Below are 27275 nucleotides of genomic sequence, written 5' to 3'. Positions count from 1 at the left end.
CCTCACGTGGGCAGTGGCTACCATACCCAGACTGAACAATTCCAGGGGGCAGTAGATAATGAACAAGATAAGTGGCAAATGGTCTTGTACAGAATGGAGAAAAATAAGGCCGGGGTTGGGGGGGCTGCAATTTAAAATAGGAGATGAGAGGAGGAAGGCGGACAGATTCTGCAGGGACAAGCATTCTAGGCAGCCAGAACGGCATGTGCAAAGGGCCTGGGGTGCCAGGGTAGGTGGTCCAAGCTTGGGTATTTGGATTGAGCTGCGCGGGTGGGGGGGGGAACGACACCCTGGAGCATTTGAGGAAAAGGTTACGTAATCTGATTTAATGTTTAGCCAAGATGGGGCTACGGCTGGACTAAGAAAAGATTCCAGCAGGTAAGGGGGAGCTCAGGGCGGGCAGGTTTGGGGAGGGGAGGGGAGGAGCCTAGTCTTGCCACTTAGCTGTCCAGGCCGAGAGGGTGGTCAGTGGGCATTGATGGACCTGGCTCATTTCTGATCTAGGGCTGCAGCAGCTCCACCGCAGCTGGGGAAACAGAAGCTCAGCCTCCTGGCTCGGGGTGGCTGCCAGGGTCCTGGAGTGCTCACCCTGCTTGTCTCTCCCCATGCTGGGCAGTGGTCAAGCCGGAGATGCTGCAGAAAGCCACCGTGGAGCTGCTGGACCAGGCCCTGTGCGCCAGCCTGTATGGCCACTCGCTCACCGACAGGATGCTGTGTGCCGGCTACCTGGATGGGAAGGTGGATTCCTGCCAGGTGAGCCCGGTGCCTGGGAAAGAAGCCAGAGGCCCCAGACCGATGCCTTGCCAGCCCCTGAGGGGAAAGGCCCCCAAGTTTCCGCCCGAGGTTCCCCTCTCCCCGGAAGGGGGAGTCTTCTGTTGCTGGTCCACCACCTAAATTTCCTCTGCTTGGTTTGTCACATGGCTGTGGATTTCCTTTTTCTTTTAATTTATATCTTTGCTCTCCTTTCTAAGGCCTGGTGGGTGGGGAGCGGCTGCTACATGCGCTCAGGGTGCCACATCAGAGCCAGAAGCTGGAGAAAACAGCGGGAAATAGTGAGAGAGAGCTTGTGTTTAAGGATGAAAGAGTCGCGGTGAGCTGGGTGTGAGGAGAAGGCAAAGGATAGCAAGACAGGATGAGTGAGGGCAGATGCGGCCCTGCAGGAGGACGCCGCGTGATGACTGGAGGTTCCTAAGCCACTGGTGACATTACCCAGGGTCTGCTGGGCTAAGGAGAGGAGGGGATACTGTTTATTTGGGTTGGGTTTTTAACTGCCAGTGGTAGAACTGAAAGAGGTCTTAGAGATCTCATAGTCCAACTGTCCTATTTTATTTTTTTAGAAGAGGAGACTGAGGTTCCGAGATGTGAGGTATCAGCCCACATGTGCTCCGTGAGCGCGTGGGGAGAAGGCCCCCAACCAGGGCTCCTTCTCTGAGCCTGTGGCTCTGGGATTGGGACCGGCTGCAGCCACGGAGCCCCGACCCCTCCTGAGGGTGTGCCTTTGTCTCCCAGGGCGACTCGGGGGGCCCCCTGGTCTGCGAGGAGCCCTCCGGAAGGTTCTTCCTGGCCGGCATCGTGAGCTGGGGAATCGGCTGTGCAGAAGCCCGGCGTCCGGGGGTGTACGCCCGAGTGACCAGGCTGCGTGACTGGATCCTGGAGGCCATTGCCGCTGCAAGCAAGCCTCTGGCCCCCACGGCGGCTCCTGCCCCGGCCATCCCCAGCACCGCCTGGCCCACCAGCCCACAGAGCCCGGTGGTCAACACACCCACCAGGCCCACGCTGGCCCCCAGCGCCGTGCCTCTCGACTCAGCCACTGCATCTAAGCCACAAGGTACTTTCTGGGGAGACAGCAGAAGTGGGTGTCCGCTCCGTGCGGGGTTGGGTGGATTGGTACTGGCTTTCCGAAGCTGTCTGTGGGGAAGAGATAGGTGATTGATTAGTGATGTCTGTCAAATGCCCAGGCAAAGGCTATTTTCACATTTACTGCCTGATGACACCTACTGCCGGCCTGGAGGAGGGTGTACTCAGAATATCCCGAAGGGTCAGCAAGAGGCCAGTGACCGTGACGATGGGGCCAGGGTGGGAGAGCGACTGACCTGGGGTCACCGCAGACACGAGCACCCACACGAAGCACACAACTTCTCCACCTGTCTCGACTTTGTGGTTTCCGAGGACCCAGGTCCAGTCACTGCCCGGATCTGACACTGATCCGCCTTTGTGGTCCCACAGACCTGCGAGGCTCAAAGCCAGTCGAAACTCTGCCTCTTTTTTTTGTTTCTGTTTTTTAACACAAAAATCTCCTTTATTCTTGGTTGCTCCTACTCAATCATTTAACAATTCAAGATTTATATTGTAATTAATAACGTGAAATTCTGACAGACAGTGGTATACAAAGTCAATTAAGATGTGCTTCCCATCTTTATTAAATATTGAAAAATAAAGAGTAGGAAAGAATAGTAAAGTACACTCCCATTAGAAAGAATACATGATTTATGTTGAGTACATACCAGTTTTCCAAAGTACTGTGTACCTGGCCAAAGATATATTGCTAAAGACACACGTACACAGGGGTACACACATGTGCATACAATCAAATAAACATCGCACAACACATAATATAGAAAGTTATATGTAACAAAAATGAAAAAATTGTGATATTATATTGTTTTTGCCTATGGAAATGAGTATCAAATTAACTTTTCATTTTTTTCTGCTTATTTTATTATTTATTTTTTAAAAATTTTTTATTGGAGTGTAGTTGTTTAACTGTGCCTCATTTAAAGTCGCCTGCACCCACCCTGCCCCCAAGCCCGTAACAGCCCGACTCTGCCTTTGTCCAGGGCCGCCCGGGCTGTGGCCTGTGTCTGCCGTGCTGACACTGGTGGGGACAGGGCTGCTGTGGTTTTCACTGGTGGGAACAGGGCTGCTGTGATTTTATCTTCTTTTTCGCCCATATCCCCCCAGCTGGGCCGCGTACTTGTACTTGAGACCTTAGGGCTCCTTTAAGCCTCGATTTCTTCATGTGTGTGACGGGATGGTTGTGCCCTGGCCCAGCCAGAGCCCGGAGGCTGTGCCCTGTGTCCCGAGGCCCCTCTGGAACCAGGGTGGTCCCGCCGCCCGCCGAGCGGGCTGAGATGCGCGGGCCCTCCTGTCTCGTCCCCGCAGAGTGCGGGGCCAGGCCGGCGCTGGAGAAGCCCACCCGGATCGTGGGCGGGCTCGGGGCCGCCTCCGGGGAGGTGCCCTGGCAGGTCAGCCTGAAGGAGGGTTCCCGGCACTTCTGTGGAGCCACCGTGGTGGGGGACCGCTGGCTGCTGTCTGCCGCCCACTGCTTCAACCAGTAAGGCCCCCTCGGCTCCCCCGTCATCACCGGGTCCCCCCACCATCAAATCCCCGTGCATGCAGAGACCACTTAGGACCCAGCACGTGGCCAGGGTCACGTCCAGCTGCGGGGTGCGGGGTAGGGGGCGGATGGGGGGCAGCGTGAAGAAGTAGGGGGCTCTGGGGAGTGGCTTCTGGGAGGATCCTGTCGAGCTGGTCTGTGAGGGACACAGAGGGGCCGAGTTGGGGGGCAGGCTCCTCCCCTCCACTCAAGGGCAGGTGGCATTGACCTCTGATTGTCACAAAGCCGTGGGGGTGTCTCATGCCTTCTTGTCCCAGAAGGAAATGAGGCCCGGGGGGGCTCCCTGCCTTGCCCACGGTCTCGTCGTGCCCTCCCCGGGGCCTGGGTCCCGCAGCTCTGCCCGGTGCCCGGGGGGCGGCAGGGAGTCTGAGCGTCCCCTTCCCGGCAGCACAAAGGTGGAGCTGGTGCGGGCCCACCTGGGCACCGCGTCCCTCTCGGGCGTCGGCGGGAGCCCCGTGAAGATGGGGCTCAGGCGGGCGGTGCTGCACCCCCAGTACAATCCCAGCATCCTGGACTTCGACGTGGCCGTGCTGGAGCTGGCCAGGCCCCTGGTCTTCAACAAGTACGTGCAGCCTGTCTGCCTGCCCCTGGCCATCCAGAAGTTCCCCGTGGGCCGCAAGTGCGTGATCTCTGGATGGGGCAACACGCAGGAGGGAAACGGTGAGCCTCCGCCCCCCACCCCCACCCGGGGCTCTGGTCCCACCGCCCGCAGACCACTCACCTCTCCACTAACTCGGGGTCGCAAACTCCGGCCCATGGGCCCAGTGCGGCTGCTTTTTATAAATAAAGTTTTACTGGCACGCAGCCACGCCCACTCACTCACTGATAGCCCCGGGCGGCTTTCCTGCTACAAAAGCAGAGCTGCGTGGTCCCAACAGGCTGTCTGGCCTGTAGAGCAGAACGTATTTACTCTGTGGCCCTTTATGGAAAAGGTTTGGGGACCCTTGTGCTTCCCTTTGAGACCTCACAGTAGCCCCCTTGCAGGTCACCCAAGGTGCTAGGGAATCCGCTCAGGGACAGTGGTGAGATTCTAGGGTGACTTTACATCCCTGCAAGGCCGTGGGCCTCCGGGCCTTGGCCTGTAGGATGGGGATGGCGCCTCCCTCTGGGGTTGTGGTCAGAGTGAAGCCGGCTACTGAACAGTGGTCCCCGTGTAAGTGGCCCTCGGGGGTGGTCTCCTTGTCCTGGCAGCCACCAAGCCTGACCTCCTGCAGCGGGCATCCGTGGGCATCATAGACCAGAAGGCATGCAGCGCCCTCTACAACTTCTCACTCACGGACAGGATGATCTGTGCGGGGTTCCTGGAGGGCAAGGTTGACTCCTGCCAGGTGAGTCCAGGAGGGACCCGGTTTAGAGAGATCGTGATACGTCCAAACAGAAGATGAGGCAGCAGTTTTCAAGTATGTGGTAGATCTACACAAGATATATACACACTGATTTTAAAAGCTGTCTCGTATATGTTAACTGAAGAAAAGCTAATCATACATGAGTACGTATATGACCACCCTGTCACACTTGACACGTGGCTGACCCATTTTTAAGGGGAAACAAATCAGCTCCAGAACATAAAAAGAAGCTAGCTGAACCCTGCTATCAAGGCCAGAGAAACACAGAGGTGAAGAAATTCAGGGAGCTCCCTGGCGGTCCAGCGGTCAGGCTTGGCGCTTTCACTGCCGTAGCCTGGGTTCAATCCCTGGTTGGGGAACTAAGATCCCACAAGCCGCGTGACATGGCAAAAAAAAAAAGAAAAAAAATTTTTAAAAAGGAAATGCACAGGCCAGTCTTACTTAGAAGCATAGATGAAAAAACCCTTAATAAAACATTAGCAAATTCAAGCCAGCAGGGTATGTGTTATAAGGGAAACACATCACAACCAAAGTGAGTTGATGTCATAAAAAGTTTGGCTCCACACAAGACAATCCATTAATGCTATTCATTGCATTAGTACACTGAAGGGGAGAAACAGGATAATTGTCAAAATCACAGAAAAAAGCATCTGATAGTTTTTTAACAACATTTTTAATTTAAAAATTAAAAAATTCTAACCCTATGATAGACATATAATGGAAACCTACAGCACATCATGCTTTAAAGTTTTTTTATTTTACTGAAGTATAGTTTACTTACAATGTTGTGTTAGTTTCTGGTGTACAGCAAAGTGACTCAGTTATACGTCTGTATGTATATACATATATACATATATATATATTCTTTTCCATTAGTTTATTTCAAGATATTGAATATAGTTCCTTGTGCTATACAGTAAAGCCTTGTTATCTATTTTATATATAGTTAGCGTGTATCTGTTAATCCCAAATTCCTAATTTCCCCTTCTCCTCCCCTTCCCCTTTGGCAACCACAGGTCTGTTCTCTTCTGTTTCTGTTTCAGAAATAAGTTAATTTGTGTCATATTTTAGATTCTACATGTAAGTGATATCATATGGTATTTGTCGTTCTCTTTCTGACTTACTTTGCTTAGTATGGTAATCTCTAGGTCCATCCATGTTTTTGCAAATCGCATTATTTCATTCTTTTTTATGGCTGAGTAATATTCCATTGTATAAATGTACCACATCTTCTTTGTCCATTCATCTGTTGATGGACATTTAGGTTGCTTCCATGTCTTGGCTACTGTAAATAGTGCTGCTGTGAATGTTGGGGGGCATATATCGTTTCGAATTAATTTTTTTTTTTTTTTTTTTTGCGGTACGCGGGCCTCTCACTGTTGCGGCCTCTCCCGTTGCGGAGCATAGGCTCCGGACGCGCAGGCTCAGCGGCCATGGCTCACGGGCCCAGCCGCTCCGCGGCATGTGGGATCTTCCCGGACCGGGGCATGAACCCGTGTCCCCTGCATCGGCAGGTGGACTCTCAACCACTGCGCCACCAGGGAAGCCCTGAATTAAATTTTTTGTCTTTTCCAGATATATGCCCAGGAGTGAGATTGATGGATCATATGGCAACTCTATTTTTAGTTTTTTTGGGGCTGCGCCGCACAGCATGCGGGATCTTAGTTCCCCGACCAGGGATCGAACCCATGCCCCCTGTAGTGGAAGCATGGAGTCCTAACCACTGGACCGCCAGGGAAGTCCCTACTTGTAGTTTTTTAAGGAACCTCCACACTGTTCTCCACAGTGGCTGCACCAACTTACATTCCCACCAACAGTGTAGGAGGGTTCCCTTTTCTCAGCATGAGGTGGTACCTCATTGTAGTTTCGATTTGCATTTCTGTAATAATTAGTGATGTTGAGCATCTTTTCATGTGCCTGTTGGCCATCTGTATGTCTTCTTTAGAGAAATGTCTGCTTAGATCTTCTGCCCGTTTTTCGATTGGGTGGTTTGGTTTTTTGTTGTTGAGTTGTATGAGGTGTTTGTATATTTTGGAGAGTAAGCCCTTGTCGGTTGCATCGCTTGCAAATATTTTCTCCCATTCCGTAGGTTGTCTTTTCTTTTTTTTTTATGGTTTCTTTTGCTGTGCAAAAACTTGTAAGTTTGATTAGGTCCCACTTGTTTATTTTTGCTTTTATTTCTATTGCCTTGGGAGACTGACCTAAGAAAACATTGGCGCGATTTATGTCAGTGAATGTTTTGCCTATGCTCTCTCCTAGGTGTTTTACGGTGTCACGGCTTACATTTAAGTCTTTAAGCCATTCTGAGTTTATTTTTGTGCATGGCGTGAGGGTGTGTTCTAACTTCACTGATCTACATGCGGCTGTCCTGCCTTCCCAACACCACTTGCTGAAGAGACTGTCTTTTTCCCATTGTATATTCTTGCCCAGGAGAGTTCTTTTCTTTAGGGTTTTCTGCTGTTTTGTTTTGTTTCCAATGCAAAAGAAAGAGCAATCCTGGCTCAGAGAGAGGTGACTTGCTCAAGGTCACACAAGGTCTCACAGCCCCACGCGGGCGTGAGGCCCGTCCTGCTGAGGTCCTGTGCGTGTCCAGCTCTGCTGAGTTGTTTCTCCCACTCGTGGCAGCACGGGAGCGCCTGGCGGTGCCTCTGCAGAGAGGGTGCCGGTATGGTCAGTGGCCCTCTGTCCTTCCTTTTCAGGGTGACTCTGGGGGACCCCTGGCCTGTGAGGAGACGCCTGGCGTGTTCTATCTGGCAGGGATTGTGAGCTGGGGCATCGGCTGTGCTCAGGCCAAGAAGCCAGGCGTGTACACCCGCATCACCCGGCTGAAGGGCTGGATCCTCGCCATCATGTCCTCCCACTCCCTCTCCACGCCCCCGCCGTCCACCACGAGGACGCCCACCAGCAGTCACCCTGCCAGGACGACGGCTGGCCTCACGGTCCTGGGGGTCGTGGCCAGCAGACCCACCCCCTGGGCCACCAGCAGGGTGACCAGCCAACCTGCCAACAGGACCACCACAGCCATGACCACCACCACGAGGGGACAGACACCACCTCCACACGCCACGGAGACCACTGTGGGCTCCCAGCTACCAGGTACCCAGAGAAATGGAGTGACGTGGGTGGGTGGCAGGAGTCCTGTGTCACCTGCTAGGGCTGCTGTCACAGCGTCCCAGTCTGGGGGTGGAGATGGTGTCGGCAGGGCTGGAGTCCTCTGAGGCCTCTCTCCTCGGTGTGAGGACGGCCATCTTCTCCCCACATCCTCATGTGGTCTCCCCTCTGTGGGTGTCTGTGTCCTAATCTCCTCTTATTATACGGACACCAGTCATGCTGGATTAGGGCCACCCGAACCTCATTTTACTTTAATCGTCTCTTTAAAGGCCCCATCTCCAAAAGTCCCATCCTGAGGTTCTGGGGGTCAGGGGCTTCCACTTACGAATTTTGAAGGGGACACAAGTCAGACCATCGTAGGCCCCGACGGCAGGGACCCGGCACTGACAGGGCAGATGCACACGTTAACGGCTGGTCCCACAGGCCTAAGGGGGGTACAACAGGGCAGTAACTGGCTGACAGATGAGACAGAGAACATGGCCCTGAGCTTGCGTCTGAGATGTGGAGTTCATTTTTATTAAATGTTCATCAGAACCATAGGAAACCGCCCTATTTCTGGGTCAGAAGTAAGGCCCCATCTAATGTAGGCAAGTTCCTATGCCTCAGATAGATGCCGTCCACAGTGTCCCGGGCACCAAGCTTAGAACGGGGCCCGGCTTCTGTTCCCCGCCCTTCGTCGCCCCCCACATTCACACAGAGGCTGGCCCAGTCACCCCAAGTCCCCAGATACAGACCTGCACCCACAAAGTCAGGGTTACGGGCTCGCTGCAGCAAGGCAGCGCACACCAAAGAACCAAGGGGCGGCTCACCAGAGGGAGAGGCAGGCGCTGTGGGATCCGGGGCAGAGGGGTGGAGGGGACGCTGAGAGGAAGCAGAGTTTGACCAGCTCAGAGCAAAGCAGACCACGTGCCAGGGGTCTGGACATGGTGCCTCTCTGGGTACCACAAGAAAGTCGAGTCCAGAGACCCCTCAGCTGAGGTGCTGGACTGGGCTGGAAATCGGGGCACAGTCTCTGTGACTGAGATCCTCCAGGCGCAAGGGGAACTCGCTGCCCCTGCCCGTCCAGCAGGGATACTCAGAGGAGGGGGCGTTTTGATACTTTACGGCTGCACCGTGTCCTTGGGAGAAATACGGGTTCTTGTTAACTCTGCAGCCGGCTGTCTCTGGGTCGGGCCTCCAGCCTGGTGATTCTTCCTTTTCCCGTAGCTACAGTTCTCAACGTGGGGGCCAGGAGGTGGAGGAGGGTTCCTGACACGGCACACATTGTTCGGTGTGGGGACAGGAGGGCCTTCCCCGACCATGGAGGGCAGGGGAGGCGGCTGGCTGGTGGGAGACAGGGCTGGGGAGGGGGCACTGGCTGTGGAGCTGGAAAACAGCCTGTGGGAATTATCAGATGTGTACCTGAGCGCGCCCCCCCCCCCCCGCCCCGGGTGCCGACGGCGGTCCCTGCAGCACTCCTCGGAGCTACCCGTTTGGTCTTCCTACTCTTGTGTTCCGAGGGTGCACCCTGTGCTGCAGGTGGGGAAGGGTGTCACAGGACGGAGGGACTACCCTGGGAAGGACACTGGGTCACTAGACCCAGGTAAAGAGCCCCTGACAGGGCATCCAGGAAGACCAGCCAGTGCAGGAGCTGGTGAGACCAGGCAGGGCCTCCTGGGAAGCAGCTGGGGTGTGCAAAGGCCCTGGGGCAGCAGGGAACTTGGCTCCTAGGGGCCTGAAAGAGGCCTGGGAGGAGTGGGGAGCAACAGGGGATGCTGGCCTGGCCCCCAGCTGGGGAGGTGAGGCCCCAAGGCTGAGGTTACAGGAACCAAACTTAAATGCATTATCTGAGAAAAGCCCTGAAGAGGCTCGTTTGTAGGACCAAGCGCCAGGCCCAGGGTCCCTGGGGGAAGGCGTTTCCCCGAGGTGGGTCCCCCACCCCACTCCCTGCTCCCAGGCACCGCTACCCGGGACTGCGCGCAGGGGCGAAGCTGGGCGGTCTGCGTGGACGAGGCGTGGTCTGACCGCCGACCCATGCCCGCCTCTCCCGCAGACTGCGGCCTGGCGCCGGCAGCAACGCTGACCAGAATCGTGGGCGGCAGCGCCGCGGGCCGCGGGGAGTGGCCGTGGCAGGTGAGCCTGTGGTTACGGCGGCGGGAGCACCGCTGCGGGGCCGTGCTGGTGGCCGAGAGGTGGCTGCTGTCGGCAGCGCACTGCTTTGACGTGTGAGTCCCGCCCGCCCCGAATGGCCCGTGTCCGTGGTTCACCGGGACCCAATCGTAGCCCAAAAACTCAGGGTGTGGCGCCTCCGCGCCTTTGCCTGCAAAGCCCTTTCCCGACACCCGCTGCCCCAGGCCATACCCTCTTCCGCACAGCCCTCCCCTGGCCACACAGGGCAGCGGGGCGAAGTCCAGTGCCCGACTCCCACCAAACGGGGCGGCTCCGGGCCAGCGGGACACCTCCATCCCTAGCCATCCTGCTCGGACTGGCACCACCCTAAAGGTCACCCAGTGGGGAGTCCCCTTCCTGGCAGGGTGCGCAGTAGGAGGACCAGGCCAGGGCCCTGCCCTCCACGGAGAAACCCAGCTCAGGATGCGCCTCGCGGTGCCGAGCTCACAGCGGGTGGGCAGGCGGGAGAGCCGTAATATTAGGTGGAAATGGACACAGCTTGTAGTGTCACCTCAGTGCCTGGGGGCCGGCTGGGCGCGTTCAGGCGCGGGGGCCCCCCCTCGTCCTCCCTGCTGTTCTAGGACAAAGGGACGACTCAACCGAGGTCAAGTGCCCGATCTGAGGTTTCCCCAGCCGACCGCGGACGCAGCCCCCGCGGGGCAGGGTGCCGGGGAGCCCCGGGCGAGCAGCGCCGGGGTGCGGGGACCCGGGCGGACGCTTGTCCCCGACGTCCCGCAGCTACGGGGACCCCAAGCAGTGGGCGGCCTTCCTGGGCACGCCGTTCCTGAGCGGCGCTGAGGGGCAGCTGGAGCGCGTGGCGCGCATCCACAAGCACCCCTTCTACAACCTCTACACGCTGGACTACGACGTGGCGCTGCTGGAGCTGGCGGGGCCCGTGCGCCGCAGCCGCCTGGTGCGGCCCATCTGCCTGCCCGAGCCCACGCTTCGGCCCCCCGACGGCGCGCGCTGCGTCATCACCGGCTGGGGCTCCGTGCGCGAGGGAGGTAGGCACGGATGGGCCCCCCCGCCCCCCAAGGGTTAAGGGTCCGGGGGCGTCGGGAAGGACCCCGCCTGCACCTCCATCGGGAGTCCCAAAGGCGCAGGGAGGGCGCGGGCCCACCAGGTCCCTTCTCGCCCGCAGGCTCGATGGCGCGGCAGCTGCAGAAGGCGGCCGTGCGCCTCCTCAGCGAGCAGACGTGCCGCCGCTTCTACCCGGTGCAGATCAGTAGCCGCATGCTGTGCGCGGGCTTCCCACAGGGCGGCGTGGACAGCTGCTCGGTGAGCGCACTGTGCAACTGGACCGGGGCTCCGCGAGCCAGGCCCCACCCTGCGGTGCGCTTCCTCAGTTAGATCAAACAGGGCACCTTTTGGGTCTCCGAGTTTCCACTGGACAGCCACTTCGTGGACACCCCTAAGAAGCCGGCGTTCCCCCCACTGCACCCTCCCCCGCCCCTCAGAGGGTCAGGAGCAGGCAGGGCAGAGGCTGTGGGCTGAGGCCCGGTTCTGCTCCTGGACCGCCAGGCGGGTGCCCACCAATGTCTGCCAGGCGGATGAACGCTCACCCGAGCACTGAACCAATTTCCCAGATAATACGAGTGAGGCTCACAGAGGAAGCCACTAGCTGGGGTCACAGGGGGAGCCCAGGTGACACTCCCGTGGTAGCCCAGGAGCACGCAGATCAGGCCAGCCCACCCCTGGCTGCTGCTGGGGAGGTACTGCCTGCTCTGAGTTCCTTTCCTCTCTTCTCTCCTTTCCTCAGGGTGACGCTGGGGGACCCCTGGCCTGCAGGGAGCCCTCTGGCCGGTGGGTGCTAACTGGGGTCACCAGCTGGGGTTACGGCTGTGGGCGACCCCAGTTCCCAGGCGTCTACACCCGGGTGGCTGCTGTGAGAGGTTGGATCGGGCAGAACATCCAAGAGTGACCGCCAAACGGCTGCCCAGGCCTGGGACCAGCGACGCGAAGGTGGCAGGAACCAGCCGGCCACCCTTCCAGAGGAGGGGGTCCAGGTGGCAGGCGGGGGGTGGAGGGGTTGTGGGTTAACTGGGGTGCAATCTAACTGCGTATTTTGTTCCAATAAACACAGCCCCTCGTCTGCAGCCCGCTGGCTCAGCCCTCCATGTCACAGAAACGACGACTGCCCGCCCCTCAGCCAGGGCCCAGAGGTGGGAGGAAAGATGGGGGCGGGGAGGCCTTCCCAGAGAGGGCCACCCCCAGCCTTGGGCAGCCTCACCTTCGAGGCTCCCTTTTATGTGACCGACGCTCCCTGTCACCCAGGAACCCAGGAGTGCTCGGGAAAGAAGGGGAGGGGGGCACTGAGGCTCAGTCCCCACAGAGGCCCCTAGAGGGGAGACGCACAGGGTTCTCTGCGCCGTACTCAGCATCTATTTGTGTGACCCCAGGAGGTCACGGTTCAGAAGGGGTGTGGCCACAACTCCCGCGTCCAAACCCGGATGCTATGCCCAGGGCATGAGGTTGATCGCCCCGAGCGTGTTGCCAGAGCTGCTCCAGGTCTTTACTCAACTCTCCGGCCCCGACCCTTAGAAGCGTCCTTGCTCACGACCCTCTGACCCCCCACCTTTAGCGGGAGTGAACACAATCTTTTTAAGTTAAAGGGTCCGGAGCTACACACACACACACACACACACAAAGAAAAAAACCAAACGGAACCACTGGGACCAAGATGGCGACAAATCTGACCTCCAACAGACCAAGTCTCGTTATACGCTGATTTGACTACATGAGCATATTAAATGACACACCTACCGGCAGCCACGACCAGGTATTAAGGATCAAAACAGGATAAAAAGGGGGTGACCCCCCCACTCCCTCGGAAAAGCCCTGCCCCTCCCCCACAGACTACTGCATATGGGTCCCCAGCATTAGCCTCACTCCTCCTCCCTTTAAAATTAAATCCCCCTCACCAGGGGGGCAAGAAGTTCGTCTGTGAACTTAGCTCCCGCTTCTCCAGTCTCTGGCCACTGAATAAAGCTTGCGCATGTCAGCTTCTGCTTCCTTATTCACCCACTCCCGAACTCGAATGGAAGAAGGACACCACCCCCATCCCGAGGCAGCCAGCTTTGGCCAGGCGAGCGGGTCCATACGATTCAATTCGGGAACAAATTTTGGCACCCAACGTGGGGCCCATTCCGTCCTGTAACTCAGGGCTGAACTCACTGACCCGGGGCTGACAAGGTCAGCTAAATAACTGGGCAGTTTGCCCCAGTTCTGAACCTCTGGGCCAGTGAGGACTACTGAATTTAGTCTGAGATTTAAAAGCAGCCAAGGATCAAGTGGAGTGTCCCCCGCGCTGCGTATCTACAGCAAGGACGCTTGCTACAGATCGGGGCAGTGCCCAGGGGACACCTGACACGGGCTGGCGCTGACCCCGCTCCGGCCGAGGTTTGGCTGTGAGGGTTGGCAAGTTAAGGGAAAGGATCCTGGTCGTCTCCTTGGAGACAGACCTCAGTCTAGAGGACTGGACTGATCAGTTGGTCATCTAAATAGAGCCGACCCCCTGGCAAGGGGAGAGGCGAGATCGCACAACTGGTTCCCAGTTTGACTGGTTCCTGGCAAGGGGACTGGACTGGACAGGAAGCCCTCCAGACGCCATGGCGTGGCAAGAACACCTCCTTGTTTCATATGTGTGTGATGTGCGCCCTAGTCTCTGTTCTCGGCGCAGGGAAGCGTCAGGCTCTGATCTGTGTGGCCTTGCCTGTCCTAGTGCTCTTGGAAGTAGTACGTGCCGCAACCACAGGTACAGGCTGAGTGCCTACAGGCCACTAGGGCGCTCGCCACCAAACACACTCTCGTGAAAGGGTGCGTTGGTCGTGGACCAGGGTAGGTGAGCACCAGGCCCGCTGCCAACTGGAAGCACGCAGTAGAACACTCAGCCCCACCGCTGCAGAGTTCCCACCTCTAGGCTCTACTCGGAAACCCAAGAGCACATCTTGTGTTGCTTCCTCTTGCCCTAACTGGCCATCCCGGGCAGGGTCCACATCTCTCTCAGGCAGGTCTCTCCCCGCTACCCTCCATCGCAGGTCCCTAGGGATCCCTCCTCTGAGACACAAACCCTTTAAAAATCTTGTTTTTGCCATATTTCAGGAAAATCACTTTGCCTGGCTGGGGAAGGAAGAGGACCTCCACATTGTTCAAAGGCCTTGGGTCCTTGTGGCTGAGAGTAGAGAAAATTGGATACATGCCAGATGGGCACTCGGCCTCCCTGCCTGGTTACCTGTCACCGAGCAGGGACACGCCCTCTTTGAACAGACCTCCTTGCCTGCCAGGGAGGCCCTGCGGGCAATTCGCCTGATTGGAGAGAGAACCTCCAATTCCTACTCCGCCTTCACCCCATCTCCAGGGACTGGTGGCTGAAAGCACCCACCTACACTCAGTATCTCCTACAGCCCCACAATGGGTCTGGGAATGTCAACTCGCTGAATTAAAAGGAGGCCGTGTAACCAAGGCCCTCTCAGAGGGCGCCTCCCCTTCCAGCCCCTAAGCATACTGGTTCAGGTTTCAGTTAGAGCACCGAGACCTCTTGGTGTGGGATCCATACACTTACCAACCCTGGAACTCCCTTCTCCCCACAGCACTTTTCAAAATGCAAATAGCAGACTTCCCTGGTGGCACAGTGGTTAAGAATCCGCCTGCCAAGGCAGGGGACACGGGTTCGAGCCCTGGTCCAGGGGGATCCCACATGCCGCGGAGCAACTAAACCCGTGTGCCACAACTACCGAGCCTGCGCTCTAGAGCCCGTGAGCCACAACTACTGAGCCATGTGCCACAACTACTGAAGCCGTGCACGTAGAGCCCGTGCTCCGCAACGAGAAGCCACTGCAATGAGAAGCCCGCTCGTCGCAACTAGAGAAAGCCCAGGCACAGCAATGAAGACCCAACACGACCAAAAATAAATTAATTAATTAAAAAACACCCCAAAACGCGAGGTTACTTCTAATCTCTCTTCTGGTATTGGAGTCTCAGCCTGAGGGTCCTCGTGACCTCCTCCCTCCACCAAGGGCAGCTACTCCCCTTCTGACAGTTCACCTGAGACTCCTGAGTCATCTACCCCTACCTCTCCTGGTTCCCTGATGCCTTCTACTCCCCCCAATCCACCACCCCCTACCTGCTGCCCCCTCCCTGACTCTCCCACCTCCATCTCTCCACAGCTCCCTCGCGGATCAGTCCACTGCACACCCGTAGCCGCGTTCAGTACCAGCCCTTTGGAATCAGTGGGCTATTCCCCCTTCAGGAGGTCCCCAGAGGAGGGGGCAGTATGACCATATGTACGTACCCTTGTCTTCCCAGATCTACATAACTGGAAGGATAGATCCAAGGGTTTGAAGGATACCCCGAGGGAGTCCTTAATTTAGTCCAGGGAATATTCACACCCACTTCCCCACTTGGCGGCTGTCCAAACCCTCCTGAACATCTTATTCTCCGGGGAAGAAAGGGCACTGATTGTAACTAGTGCAAGGGAGGAAGCTGATGAGACCCATCAAAATAATGCAGGACACGCTCTACACCCGCCTGGAATCCAGGCCGTTCCCAGCACGGACCCTGGGTGGGGCTGCTGAGAGGAAAACGGCCGGCAGCACCTCACGCGTTTCAGGGGTGTGACTGTGAAGGGCATTCATCCGGCAAAGAAGAAACCCATAAACGGGACTAGGGTTCAGGGATCATCCGGGGCAGAAGGGAGACCCACCCCCCCCCAACCCCGGCTTTCCTGGAATGCCTCAGGAGTGCCGGCGTGTACGCGGACGTGAGCCTGGGGTCAGGGGCAGGGCAGGCCGTTCTCAAGGCCCATTCCACTTCCCAGAGCGCCCGGACACGAGGAGAAAACGACAGAAGTTGGAGACAAGGCCCCCAGGCCCCCTTCCCAGGGCTGGAGCCAGCATTTCGGGGCTTCAAGAACCGGGATCTGCGGGCGTTTGCTGAGGCAGGCAGACGAGCAGAACCAACTGGCAGTATTCTGGCTTCCGTGACTCAGGGTCACCAGCCGCCCTGTGATGGTGCTCCCTCCTCCCCACCACCGAAGGGACCCCGTGACATCCATGAGTCGCCAGGGTTTCGAAGACCACACCCACAGTGGAGAGCGGGGCTCAGGGCCAATCAGGGTGCACAGTGCCTGGAGCAGAGCCACTGGAAGGGGGTGCCCCAAAGGTCTCGGAAGGAAGCCAAGGGGACCACGGTGTCCTGGCCCACCCTCACTGGTTCCACAAGGGGAAGAAGAAGAGGGCTGAAGGGGCCCAGGGGCTCCCTGAAGGAGCCTCGGCTGACCCTGACCGTCGCGGGTAGAACAGTTGACATTCTAGTCACACACGGGCTACCTACTCAGTCCTGAACATCCAACAAGGCAGGATGACCAAAGAAAAATGTACAAGGATGGGAGTGGAAGGGGAGTCACAGGAACGTAATTTTATAGAGCTCTTTTGAGTGTGGTTTGGAAGAGAGAATGTTATCTCATTTTTCTATGTCCCGGAACGCCCAATTCCTCTAATAGGAAGAGACCTACTATACAGATTGGCAGCTACACTTTATCTGAGACAAAAACCTTACCACTGAAACACCTAAGACCCCCTTCCGTTCTGCAGCCCTAGTGCTACTGCCCTCGGCCAAAAGTAATGGCCCAGGGGGTAAGGCTCCACGCTCCAATGCAGGGGGTCTGGGTTCCATCCCTGGTCAGGGAACTAAGATCCCACGTGCCATGGGGCAACTAAGCCCGTGCACCACAACTACTGAGCCCATGCACCACCATGAAAGATCCCGCGTGCCGCAAGGAGGATCCTGCGTGCCACAACTAAGACCCGGTACAGCCAAATAAATTAATTATTTTTTTAATGGCCCAATTATCCTTAAGGGGGTTAATCCCTCTGTAGGGTGCTGCAACACTGTGGGCAGAGCCAGGAGGGCACCGCTTGGTCCTAATCAAGGTGCGACCCGGCCACAATCACCCAGAGCAACACTGCTTAAGCAAAGAAGCGCTGGTGGGCACAAAGCCCACTCAAGCAAGGGCTTCTCAGACCCTGCCAGTGCCCTGGCAACCCTTCTATTCTGCCGGTAAAGGAGCCGAATGGGAGATACCAGCCAGTTCAGGACCCCTGGGCCATAAATGAAGCTACGGAGGAGATTCACCCTGTGGTGCGAAAGCCGTACCCATTACTCTACCCTAAACCCTGAGAGGACCTGGTACTCTGTTAGACTTAACAGATGCCTTCTTTGTGCGCCCCTAACCCCAAAATCTCATTAAGATTTTGCAATCGACAGGCAGGAACCCTGACAGCACGAGGAAACAACTGTGCTGGGTGGCTCCGCCCTGAAGATCGTGGTGAGCTCGAGTTAGAACAGGGAACTATACTTCAGCATGCGGACGACACTCCCTATCACCAGCCCCACCAAACAGCCTGTAACACAGCTAACGCCTTCAATCATCTGGCGGACAGAGGACAGGAAGTTTCAAAGGAAAAAGCCCAGCTCCCCCTCCAGCAGGTAGAACACTTAAGATTTATAGTAGAAAAGGGGCACAGGGCGCCATCTAAGGAGAGGAAGGGGCTGATGTGCCAGACGGCAGGCACCCCTAGTAAGGGAAAGCAGCTCTGGGGTTTCCTGGGGATGCTTGTATAGGGATTCCCAGCTTTGGCTTAACTGCTAAGCCCTTGCATGAACAATTAAAAGGGAAGAACCCCGACTTTTGGGGTGGACCCCCAGTCGTGACCGGGCACTCCTGGAACTGAAAAGCTGTCTCGTGAGAGCCACACCCGCCTTCCCCGCGGCCGTCCCCTCCATCTATATGTACGTGAGAGAGGAGGAACTGCCCCAGGGGAGCTTTCACAAAACTGGGACCTCTGACTCCAGGTCGTAGCTAAAGGGTGTCCCCCGTGCTCACGGGCTGGAGCTGGTACTTCTCAGCTCTTCAGAGAGGCTGACAAATTAACCTTTGGACAGGCCCTGACCATCTGGTACTCCCACCACCTCCAGCCCCTCATAACCCTGCAAGTCCAAGCCGCACTTCTAGACAACACGTCTGTGACTGAGGCCCTGTGGTGTCCTCACCCTGCCCCCCTGCTACCTCAGCCAGGCCCCAGATTAACCCGTGGTCGTGAGAAAGCTATGGAACAGGGTTACCCCCGTCGGCCTGACCTGAAGAGCTCCCCTAGAGAGAATGCAGCCTCAGAGTGGCTCACCCACGGGAGGAGCTTTATGAAAGATGGGACACGAAAGGCAGGACGTGGTGGTTTCCATCACTCAAGGGGTGCAGGCTAGAGCTCTGCCCTCTGGCCGCTCTGCCCAGAGGGCCCCGTTAACTGCCCGGATTAACTGTCCTAATCGGGGCACTAGAGCAGGGGAAAGGAAAGCCGTCAATGCCTACACGCTCATGGGGCCATGTGGAGGGGGAGGGGAACGCTGACCTCAGGGCACAAACAGATGAAGAATGAGGGAGACATGATGTAGCCGCTGGAGACTACACTCCTGCCTGTGGAAGCAGCAGGCATTCACCGCAGAAGCCATCAAAAGAGAGAAGCAGGAATAGAAGAGGAAACAACGGGGCAGACAGGGCAGCTAAACGAGCAGCAGAGGCTGGGGACAGAGCTCTGATGCCACTCCTGCCGGGGCCCCCAGGCGCTAACTCCCATCCGCCCCCCAAAGGAGAGGGAAAAGGCTTTGGGATGCGGCTGCTTTAAAAGCCCAGGATACCCGGGGTGACGGCTCCTCCCGCCGGCCTCTGCACTGCAGGCCACCAGGGAAGCTGGCCCGAGCACACGTTATGGGCAGGAGGCCTGTATCAATGGCTCGTCAAGTCCACGACTACCCCCAATCTCCGCCATCTCCTTAAACGGGGATGAAGCGTGCCCTATCTGCCTCCGGAATAATCCCAACACTTAGGCAGCGACCGCCACCCAATATGAAGGCACGTGTCCAGGTCAGGACTGGCCAGCTGGTTTTATAGTAACGCCCCAGGCACGAGGAAATTCCAGACTCCTACCGGCTGTGACTGCCACCTTCCCCGGCGGATCGAGGCGTTTCCCACCTGAACCAAGACTGCCCTGGAGGTCTCCTAGGCCCTGCTCAAGGAAATAATCCCTCGGTTTGGGCTCCCCAAGTCCATCCAGAGTGACAGTGTGCCTGCCTTTGTTTCCCAAATTACTAAGGGACTCTCTAGAGCTCTAGAAATTACATGGGGTTTATACTCCACTTGGACACCAGAGTCCTCAAGAAAAGTAGAACAAATCAAACCCTCAAAAGAAACTTAGAGGGCTTCCCTGGTGGCGCAGTGGTTGAGAGTCTGCCTGCCGATGCAGGGGACGCGGGTTCGTGCCCTGGTCCAGGAAGATCCCACGTGCCGTGGAGCGGCTGGGCCCATGAGCCATGGCCGCTGAGCCTGCGCGTCCGGAGCCTGAGCTCCGCAACGGGAGAGGCCACAACAGTGAGAGGCCCGCGTACCGCAAAAAAAAAAAAAAAAGAAAAAGAAACTTAGAGAAACTAGGCTCAGACACTTATCAACCCTGGATGTCCCTTCTCCCCACAGCACCTTTCAGAACGCAAATAGCGGACTTCCCTGGTGGCACAGTGGTTAAGAACCCGCCTGCCAATGCAGGGGACACGGGTTTGAGCCCTAGTCCGGGAAGATCCCACATGCCACGAAGCAACTAAGCCCGTGCGCCACAACTACTGAGCCCGCGCTCTAGAGCCCAAGAGCCACAACTACTGAGCCCACGTGCCACAACTACTGAAGCCCGTGCGCCTAGAGCCTGTGCTCTGCAACAAGAGAAGCCACCGCAATGAGAAGCTCGCACACAGTGATGAAGAGCAGCCCCCGCTCCCCAGAACTAGAGAAAGCCCGCACGCAGCAACGAGGACCCAACGCAGCCCAAAATAAATGAATTTATAAATTAAAAAAAAAAAAAAAAAGAATGCAAATAGCCCCCAAAGGGAAGCTCAGGTTGAGTCCGTATGAGCTCATGTACTGGAGGCCCATTCCTGAAGGACCTGGCTCCAAGACCAACGTGGGGGATATGGAGCGACTGAAATACGCCTTGCAGACAGGGAAATAAGCAAAGCTTTACACGCCTACAGGGATCCGAAACTGCCTTCCCGTTCTGACATCACTTTCCACCGTTTCTCCCCTGGGGATTGGGTTTATTTGCGAACCCAGAAGGCTGGAAAACCACAAGACCAGTTAGACCCCAAGTGGACAGGACCTTAGCTAGTGATCTTGACCACTCAGACTGCCTGACAATTACACGGCACAGCCCCGTGGACCCACCATACCAGAGTGAAGGCAGCACCCACACCTGAGGAAGAAGTTACTGAGCCACCCACTCCATACACCTGTGAACCTGTTATAGCCCTTAAGTTACTTTTCAAAAGGAAGAACTTACGGGTAGATAAGTAATGTGGTGGACAGGCTTAGCAGCTGGCTAAGCCTGTCCCTTATAACTGTCCACATGAAACGAGAGCTTAACGCAGTAGTCCATTTCTCGGGGATTACAGCCTGTGGACAGACTCTATCCCAGTGCTGGTCTGTCACCCCCACCCACAGGGTGATGCCTGTGGATTAAAGGTGTTGCATTTTGCCCCTAAGAATGACAGCACCACTCTCACCTTGGCTCACGGACCTGCTAAACCTACCCCTCTTGAACGCAGCTTTCCTGCTTGGAGCTCATCCCTGAAATTAACATCTCCAGCAAATACAAAGCACTCACTCTAAAGTGCGGTCCTGCGGCCACTGCCCATGTCAGCAGCCCCCACCAAAGGGAGAAGCTTGCAGCAATGCCCTGGGGCTGCTCCGGACTCTGAGCACTGCTTCTTCCATTACCCCACAATTTCAGTGCCGCGGGATTGACTCCTATGGAAATCTCACCCACTGGTGCCCTCTGCACCCACTCAACGAATACACACAGGGACCAGACGGGAGATGCACTTATGGGGGAGGGAAGATGCCAGTTGTCTCGGGTTTAGTGTGGGGCCCTGCTGAGGCCTGGGGAAAAGCCACTAGTCAAGAACCCCCCAATGACCCCTGCTACGCAGGTGGGCCTCTCCCCTCACACTGCAAGGGAACCCCCTCTTGGGCTAGCCACTTAGGGAGGTGGTTCAACTCCTCAGAAGTGTGCTAGGCATGCGCTCCCCCTGGGTACCTGGTTCCTTTGTGGCCCGAGAATAAACCAATTGCCCCATCAGAACAACCCCAACTCCTTCCCTTCTCTGGGGTGGGCTCTAGCCTCTCCTTGCTTAAATAATACCCAATTTATGAAACAATGCACACTAGGCCGGCCAAGTTCTAGGAACCTAGGTATAACCATTCATAACATCGGTATCACCTAGCCCTGAGATCAAAGGACAATGGGACTCATTCTGGCAGGAGCAGGGATAGCTCTCCGACTGGTGGCCCCCTGGGGAGGTCTCACATACCATGAAATCACTCTACAAGATCTCACACCGGGGGACTACCCCGGTGGCGCAGTGGTTAATATTCCGCCTACCAATGCAGAGTACCCGGGTTTGATCCCTGGTCCGGGAAGATCCCACATGCCGTGGAGCAACTAAGCCCGTGCGCCACAACTACTGAGCCTGCGCTCTGGAGCCCGCGAGCCACAACTACTGAGCCCGTGCTCCACAACAAGAGAAACCACCAAGATGAGAAGCCCACATACTGCAATGAAGACCCAACTCAGCCAAAAATAAATAAATTAAAAAAAAAAAAAAAAGATCTCACACCGGCCCTTGAGAATTCGTCTAAAATCACGGAGGTTGCTTTATAAGGACCCCGTATTCCTCTAGACTCACTAGCAAACGTTGTTCTCGACAATAGACTAGCCCTTGACTATCTCCTGGCTGAGCAAAGGGGAGTCTGCGCAGTTTTGAATGAAACCTGCTGCATGTACGTCGATAACTCTGGTCAGACTGAGGTCAACATAAAAGAGATCTATGAACAAGCTCAGTGGTTACACAGATGTAACACACAAGGTCACGCAGGGGACACGGGTTGGTGCCCCGGTCTGGGAAGATCCCACATGCTGTGGAGCGGCTGGGCCCGTGAACCATGGCCGCTGGGCCTGCGCGTCCGGAGCCTGTGCTCTGCAAAGGGAGAGGCCACAACAGGGAGAGGCCCACGTACTGCGAAAAAAATTTAAGAAAAATAAAAAAGGAAAATTAGGGCTTCCCTGGTGGCGCAGTGGTTGAGAGTCCGCCTGCCGATGCAGGGGACACGGGTTCGTGGCCCGGTCCGGGAAGATCCCTCATGCCGCGGAGCGGCTGGCCCCGTAAGCCACGGCCGCTGAGCCTGCGTGTCCGGAGCCTGTGCTCCGCAATGGGAGAGGCCACAGCAGTGAGAGGCCCGTGGACCGCAAAAAAAAAAAAAAAAAAAAACCCACAAGGTCAAGAACCAGGCTCCATCTGGGATATAGTCACGCAGAGCCCCCGCAGCTGAACTGGTTTCTTCCGCTGCTTGGCCCACTAACTGCTATCATACTCCGGCTCACCTTCGGGCCTTGTCTCGACTGCCTTGTCAACTTCGTTAGTAAATGGCTTGAAACCATCAAACTTCAGATGATACTAACACAAGAATACAAGCAACTGGGACTGCATCTTGGTGACAATCAAACTTATTTTAGGTTAGTCAGAAATCCAGAAAAAAACTACACCCACGTTCGGCAAAAAGCAGCTTCAGCAATCAAACCTCCGCCCTTCAGTGCCCCCTCAAGAACGAGGAGCAGCAACAAGGGAAGGGGGCATTTTGTTGTCAGATCTAAGCCAGGTCTTTGCTCAAAACCTGCCACCCTCCCCGCCACACCTTCAGCAGGAGTGAACATAAATCTGTAAGTTAAAGGGTCCAGAGATAAGAGACGAAGCCACAGGCACAAAGAAAAAAACAAGTGGAACCAGCTGGGACCAAGATGGCGGCAAATCCAACCTCCAACAGACCCTGAACCTCATTATGTGTTGATTTTACTATATTAACATATTAAATGACACACCTACCGGAGGCCAGTACATTAAAGACCGAAACAGGATAAAAACGGTGTCCTCCCCCCCAACTCCCTCAAAAAAGCCTTGCCCCTTCCCCAGTAGGCTAATGCGTGTACCTCCCAATCATTAACCTCACTCCTCCCTTTAAAATTAAATCCCCCTCGCCAGGTGGGTGAGAAGTTCAGCTGTGAACTTAGCTCCCGCTGTTCCATTTATTCGGCCACTGAATAATACTCGTGCTATGTCAACTCTGCTGCGGCCCCAGCAGGGTCCACAGGACTTAATTCGGTAACAGGCGCACAAGGGGAGGTGGCAGCGGGGCCAGGGCTCTCCCAAGACCCAAGCTACACCCACTAACACGTGTGCACGTAGGCGGAGGGGCCGGGAAGAGTCCCAGTTGTCCCAGCACCAATCCTGTTCTCATAAACTTCTGGCAGGCAGTACGCACAGGCTGGCCCCCGCCTCACAAACAGCATTTACGGAAATGGGTCCAGGACTAGGGCAAGGCTGGGGGGTGGCCTGCTGGCGCGTCGCGGTCACATGTTGGCTCGTTCCCGCTGCAGCCGCGAGTTATAGGCACGGGACACGGTGTTCCAGGCGTCCATGTAGCGGTCCATGCACATGGCGATGCACTTCTGGGGACGGGGAGGGCGCACGGCTCAGGTCTGTACCGCGGCCAGCGCCCCCCCACCCCGGCAGCGGATTGCGCACGCGCCGCGGCCCCATCGCGTCGCCCAGTTAGTCCGCGTGCATGCGCAGAGACCTCCCCGCCGGGTCCGGGCCCGCGACCCCGCCGGCCCCCCGCGTTTACCTGCTCCGAATTGTCCAGGGAGCCCCCCGGCTTCCCGATGCACTTCCGGAAGCACTTGTCCGTCATCCTCTGTGGGGACACGCGAGCCCTCAGTTGCGACGCCGGCCCCCGGCGGCCCCCGCCCCCCTCGGCCCCCCGCCCCCGCCCCGGACCTGCAGCAGCTCTTGCGCGTTGGCCACGGCGATCTGCACTTTCACCTGCTCCATGATAAGCCCAGGGTCCAGCTTCCCGCCGCCGGAGCTCCCGAAATCCGAGCCGAAGCCACCCTCCATGGCTCCGCAAAGTCAACCGGACAGCGGCAGCGTGTGCCCACCTGCACCCACGCCGGAAGTCGGACACCGCAGGGCCCCACGGGAAATGGCGTCCGAATGCGCTGGGGGGCGGGACTACAGCTCCAATAAGGCCGCGCGGGTCCTCCCGCGCATGCGCAGACAAGGGCGGACCAGAGGGTTTCCCGTGTAGGACTCCGGGGAGAAGGGAGGGACACGGGGCCAGAGGCCCGCCCCTCCGCGCTCAGGCTCCGCCCCGCCAAGGGTCCCTCCGTGCTAAACCAGGGCGTCACGTGACCAAAAGCACTGCGGAGTGGCACTGCATCAGGTGGGAAAAGAATGCAGAAAACTAGGGGGCCGCGGGACCAGAGGGTAGGATCCTAAGACACCCGCTTCACTAGGGGCTGGGGCTCCTGCTTCAGCAGCCTGGCGTGGGAGTAGACTCAGAGGGAGAATTTAAAACCAAAATGTTTATTGGAGTGTTGTATAAAAAAGTTTCCAGTCATAAAACGTGTATTACAAATCGGAGAAAACAAAAGACCACACGTTTGGCATGCATCGTAAAAACCACCAACAGATCTCTGAAACGTGTCCAAACAGCCGAGTTCTTGAAACCGAGCCCACTAGCGTGTAGTGCTGATGATCCCTTTCGGGCTCAGAATTAAGACCTTTCCAGTAGCTTTAATGTCCTTGAGGAATGTCAGTCCCAGCTCGGATATGCTGATATAAATAGAACTGCTGGGTAGACGGTGTGGGTAAAAACGAACCCAAGTCTGAGCTTGGCTGCTGTGGCAACAGCTGAGCGCCCAGACCGCGGGCGGGGAGCGGGGGGAGGCACTGGTGTCTCCCAGGGGTTGATTCCTGCCGGCCACATCCCCGGAGGCCGTCCGTCCCCAGGGCTGGGAAGAGTGGGTTTTCTCCGGAAGGGTGCTCCTCATCACATGACAGGGGCTTAGAAAAAAGAATCGCTTCTGCATCATTTTAAGTGGCTTAATGTTAAGTATGTTTAAGGACAAATGCAAATTCGATTTCCCAGGCCCTGGCTGACATTGTAACATTGGACTCTGCTCCGTGTTTTCAAATACTTGATTACCAATGACGGTCACCAGCCTCCAGCCACAAGTGGCCACCAGTCCAGTGCACCCTCCCCCCACCAGCCAAGGGCATCCCAGCGCCTGTCTGGGCCACTTCAGGCTCCACCCAAGATCTCAAGCAGGCAAGAAAATTCATCTGCTGGGAACAACCCCTACCAGTGAGCCTGGGGGCTCTGCAGGCACTAGGGCAGCCCTTGGGCTGTTTTTCAGGACCTCTGGGCCTGCAGGGAGGGTGGGGCCCTCTCCCTTCCTTCCTGTCCTCGAGCCCAGCCTGCAAAACTGCTTCAGCAATTCAGACCCCAAATTCCAGGACAGACCTCTGATCCCCAGAGACTCTCAAAATACCTTGAAGGGTGCAGCCAGTGCAGTTCCCACTTGCTTGAGCGCTACCCAGCCCCGCCCTCCCAGCATCTCATCAGGCTCCCCAGACCCTCACGCTCCCTCAGCTCCTGCTACTTCTGGGAGAAGGAAGACAGCCCGCGGTCCAGGGACTCAGGTGGCCACGGAAAGGTGCTCGGACTTAAAGCCAGAGTCTGCAGGGGATTCTAGACTCAGAAGCAGCTTAGTTTTGTGGGCCACTGGCACCTTCCCGGCCTGGGGCTCAGGCCTCGGGCCCTCGTCGCCATGATCGATTCCCAGGGAAAGGAGGCAGGCGGGCTGCTCCCGGCCTGGGGTGGGGGCAGGCCACCTCCATGGCTCAGTATTGCGTCTTTTAAGACTTGAGCTGCGCTTACTGAAAGAAGTTTGCCGTCTGGGGCCTCAGAGCCCACAGAGACAGGCGCCCCAATGCCACCCCCTCGGGGGACTGTCCTGGTGACCCTGGCATACATGAGCCCCTGAGGTGGGATCCAGGCAATGTGTGTACTGACCGATGTAAAAAAATAAATATCCGTTAAAAAAATAACTTCTGTGTATCTACGTGGCAGAGGCGTCGAAGGTAAGCTGATGCAGGGAGGGGGCGGCCAGGCGGCCAGAAGCTGGACCGTGACATGGAGCCATCCCGTAGGGGTCAACTGGCCCGGGCAGGTCTGTCTCAGAAACACCATTTCAGCAAGAAGTTACAGAGGAAGCCGCGATATTAGTACATGCCCAAGAATACACGTGAGTCAGCGTGCCCTGTGCACAAGGCCCAGAGTCGGAGAACGGGGAGTCCAGCGTCTCGCCCTGAAGTCACCCTCCTCCGACGGGAGGGTGGGAAGCGGTGGTTACAGGTGGACATCGTGCTGGAGCCCAAGGCATTTGTTTCCGAATTCGTCACACCTGTCCCCTCAAGGCTTACCTGAGGACAAGTCTTATAACGGATCCCCGTAAGGTGAGGAACTCAGCTGCAGAGAGCCCCAGAAGCGTGAGGCTCCAGCAGCCAGAGAGGGAGCCAGGAGGCCGACCCCACGCACCCCATTCCTGAGAGCAGAGCAGAAACTGTGACAAACCCCAAGCCCAGGCCTGACGGCAGAAGCCTGCGATTCCCTTGTTCTGGCGCTCGGCTGGCTGAGCCACCAAACTTCCACAGGGTGCCCCTTCCCCCCACCAGGTCAGAACCTGGATTCTGAATCTGGTTTTTTTAAAAGCTTAATAAAACAAACAACTATTGGATTCCTACGTGCAGTTCTGCTCTGTCCACCTCAGGCCTCCTCTCCCGCCCTGACCCCAGGCTGCAGCTGAGACCGAAGCGGTGGACGGGCCCCCTGGACTCCCAGCCCAAAGCCCGCTAGCCACTCGGCTCCTGGGCCCCAAACTCAACTGAAAGGTGAGAACGGGGCACTTAACACTCTGGACAGTGGTGATGAAGGGCCCAGGGAAACCCAGCGACAGGAAAGTTCAGCAGAGACCCACCCCCACGCTCTGGCAGTTCGCTTAAAAACTCTCTAGAAATGTACCAAGGACTAAAGAAGCCAACGATATAAAAATAGTTTTCAGTGGCCCTGGATAAAGAAAGACGTGTGACGAGGCATGTTCGGTTCACATGACGCGGCAGCCTCGAGAGGTGGTCCTCGGATCCCCCTGCAAGGAAGGACGGCACCAGTGAGGAGGCCAGGAAGGTGGCTGGTGGCCCCAGCCCCCTTCAGGAGGGGCTGGAGCGGGGCAGGGCCTGAGCCACCATGAGAAGCTCAGCTCCCAGCAAGATGACCCCAGCCT

General features: G+C 56.8%; 3 protein-coding genes across 12 annotated transcripts in view; 1 reads left to right on the top strand and 2 right to left on the bottom strand.

The window, feature by feature from the left end:
* Window positions 1–13352, top strand: part of TMPRSS9 (transmembrane serine protease 9) — a 31920-nt gene extending 18568 nt beyond the window's left edge. The window contains exons 9-18 of the mRNA XM_049707302.1: window positions 617–753; window positions 1510–1828; window positions 3163–3334; window positions 3786–4057; window positions 4589–4725; window positions 7443–7839; window positions 9887–10058; window positions 10741–11006; window positions 11144–11280; window positions 11762–13352. Coding sequence (XP_049563259.1) covers window positions 617–753; window positions 1510–1828; window positions 3163–3334; window positions 3786–4057; window positions 4589–4725; window positions 7443–7839; window positions 9887–10058; window positions 10741–11006; window positions 11144–11280; window positions 11762–11923 — 2171 coding nt within the window. The 3' untranslated portion in view covers window positions 11924–13352. The remainder of the gene's footprint in view (window positions 1–616; window positions 754–1509; window positions 1829–3162; window positions 3335–3785; window positions 4058–4588; window positions 4726–7442; window positions 7840–9886; window positions 10059–10740; window positions 11007–11143; window positions 11281–11761) is intronic.
* Window positions 13353–22926: 9574 nt separating this feature from the next.
* TIMM13 (translocase of inner mitochondrial membrane 13) lies at window positions 22927–24134 on the bottom strand. Of its 2 annotated transcripts, none has more exons than XM_012539108.3 (3): window positions 23974–24134; window positions 23777–23845; window positions 22927–23600 (listed from the first exon to the last, which is right to left on the bottom strand). In XM_012539108.3, exons 1-3 carry the CDS (start codon window positions 24046–24048, stop codon window positions 23502–23504), a joined length of 243 nt encoding a protein of 80 aa, XP_012394562.1. In that variant the 5' UTR covers window positions 24049–24134; the 3' UTR covers window positions 22927–23501. The 2 variants fall into 2 exon arrangements, with proteins under 2 accessions (XP_012394562.1, XP_004285897.1); XM_004285849.3 differs by having other exon boundaries at window positions 23929–24128.
* A 366-nt stretch (window positions 24135–24500) lies between these two features.
* LMNB2 (lamin B2) overlaps window positions 24501–27275 on the bottom strand; it is a 37237-nt gene continuing 34462 nt past the window's right edge. For all 9 annotated transcript variants that reach the window (XM_049708174.1, XM_049708171.1, XM_049708170.1 and 6 more), the window contains one exon: window positions 24501–27140. In XM_049708174.1, coding sequence (XP_049564131.1) covers window positions 27099–27140 — 42 coding nt within the window. In that variant the 3' untranslated portion in view covers window positions 24501–27098. The remainder of the gene's footprint in view (window positions 27141–27275) is intronic.

Source organism: Orcinus orca, chromosome 3 (assembly GCF_937001465.1).
Source record: "Orcinus orca chromosome 3, mOrcOrc1.1, whole genome shotgun sequence".
Lineage (NCBI taxonomy): Eukaryota > Metazoa > Chordata > Mammalia > Artiodactyla > Delphinidae > Orcinus > Orcinus orca.
Note: the sequence above shows the minus strand (reverse complement) of the source record. Positions and strands in the feature narration are given on the sequence as shown.

What these genes read in the sequence shown, in the direction of transcription:
- TIMM13 (XM_004285849.3), bottom strand. Translation starts at nt 24,048, where the DNA reads ATGGAGGGTGGCTTCGGCTCGGATTTCGGGAGCTCCGGCGGCGGGAAG. An exon ending in ACGCGCAAGAGCTGCTGCAG is followed by an intron (nt 23,846 to 23,928) that starts GTCCGGGGCGGG and finishes GTGTCCCCACAG; the next exon opens with AGGATGACGGACAAGTGCTT. An exon ending in CCCTGGACAATTCGGAGCAG is followed by an intron (nt 23,601 to 23,776) that starts GTAAACGCGGGG and finishes CCCCGTCCCCAG; the next exon opens with AAGTGCATCGCCATGTGCAT.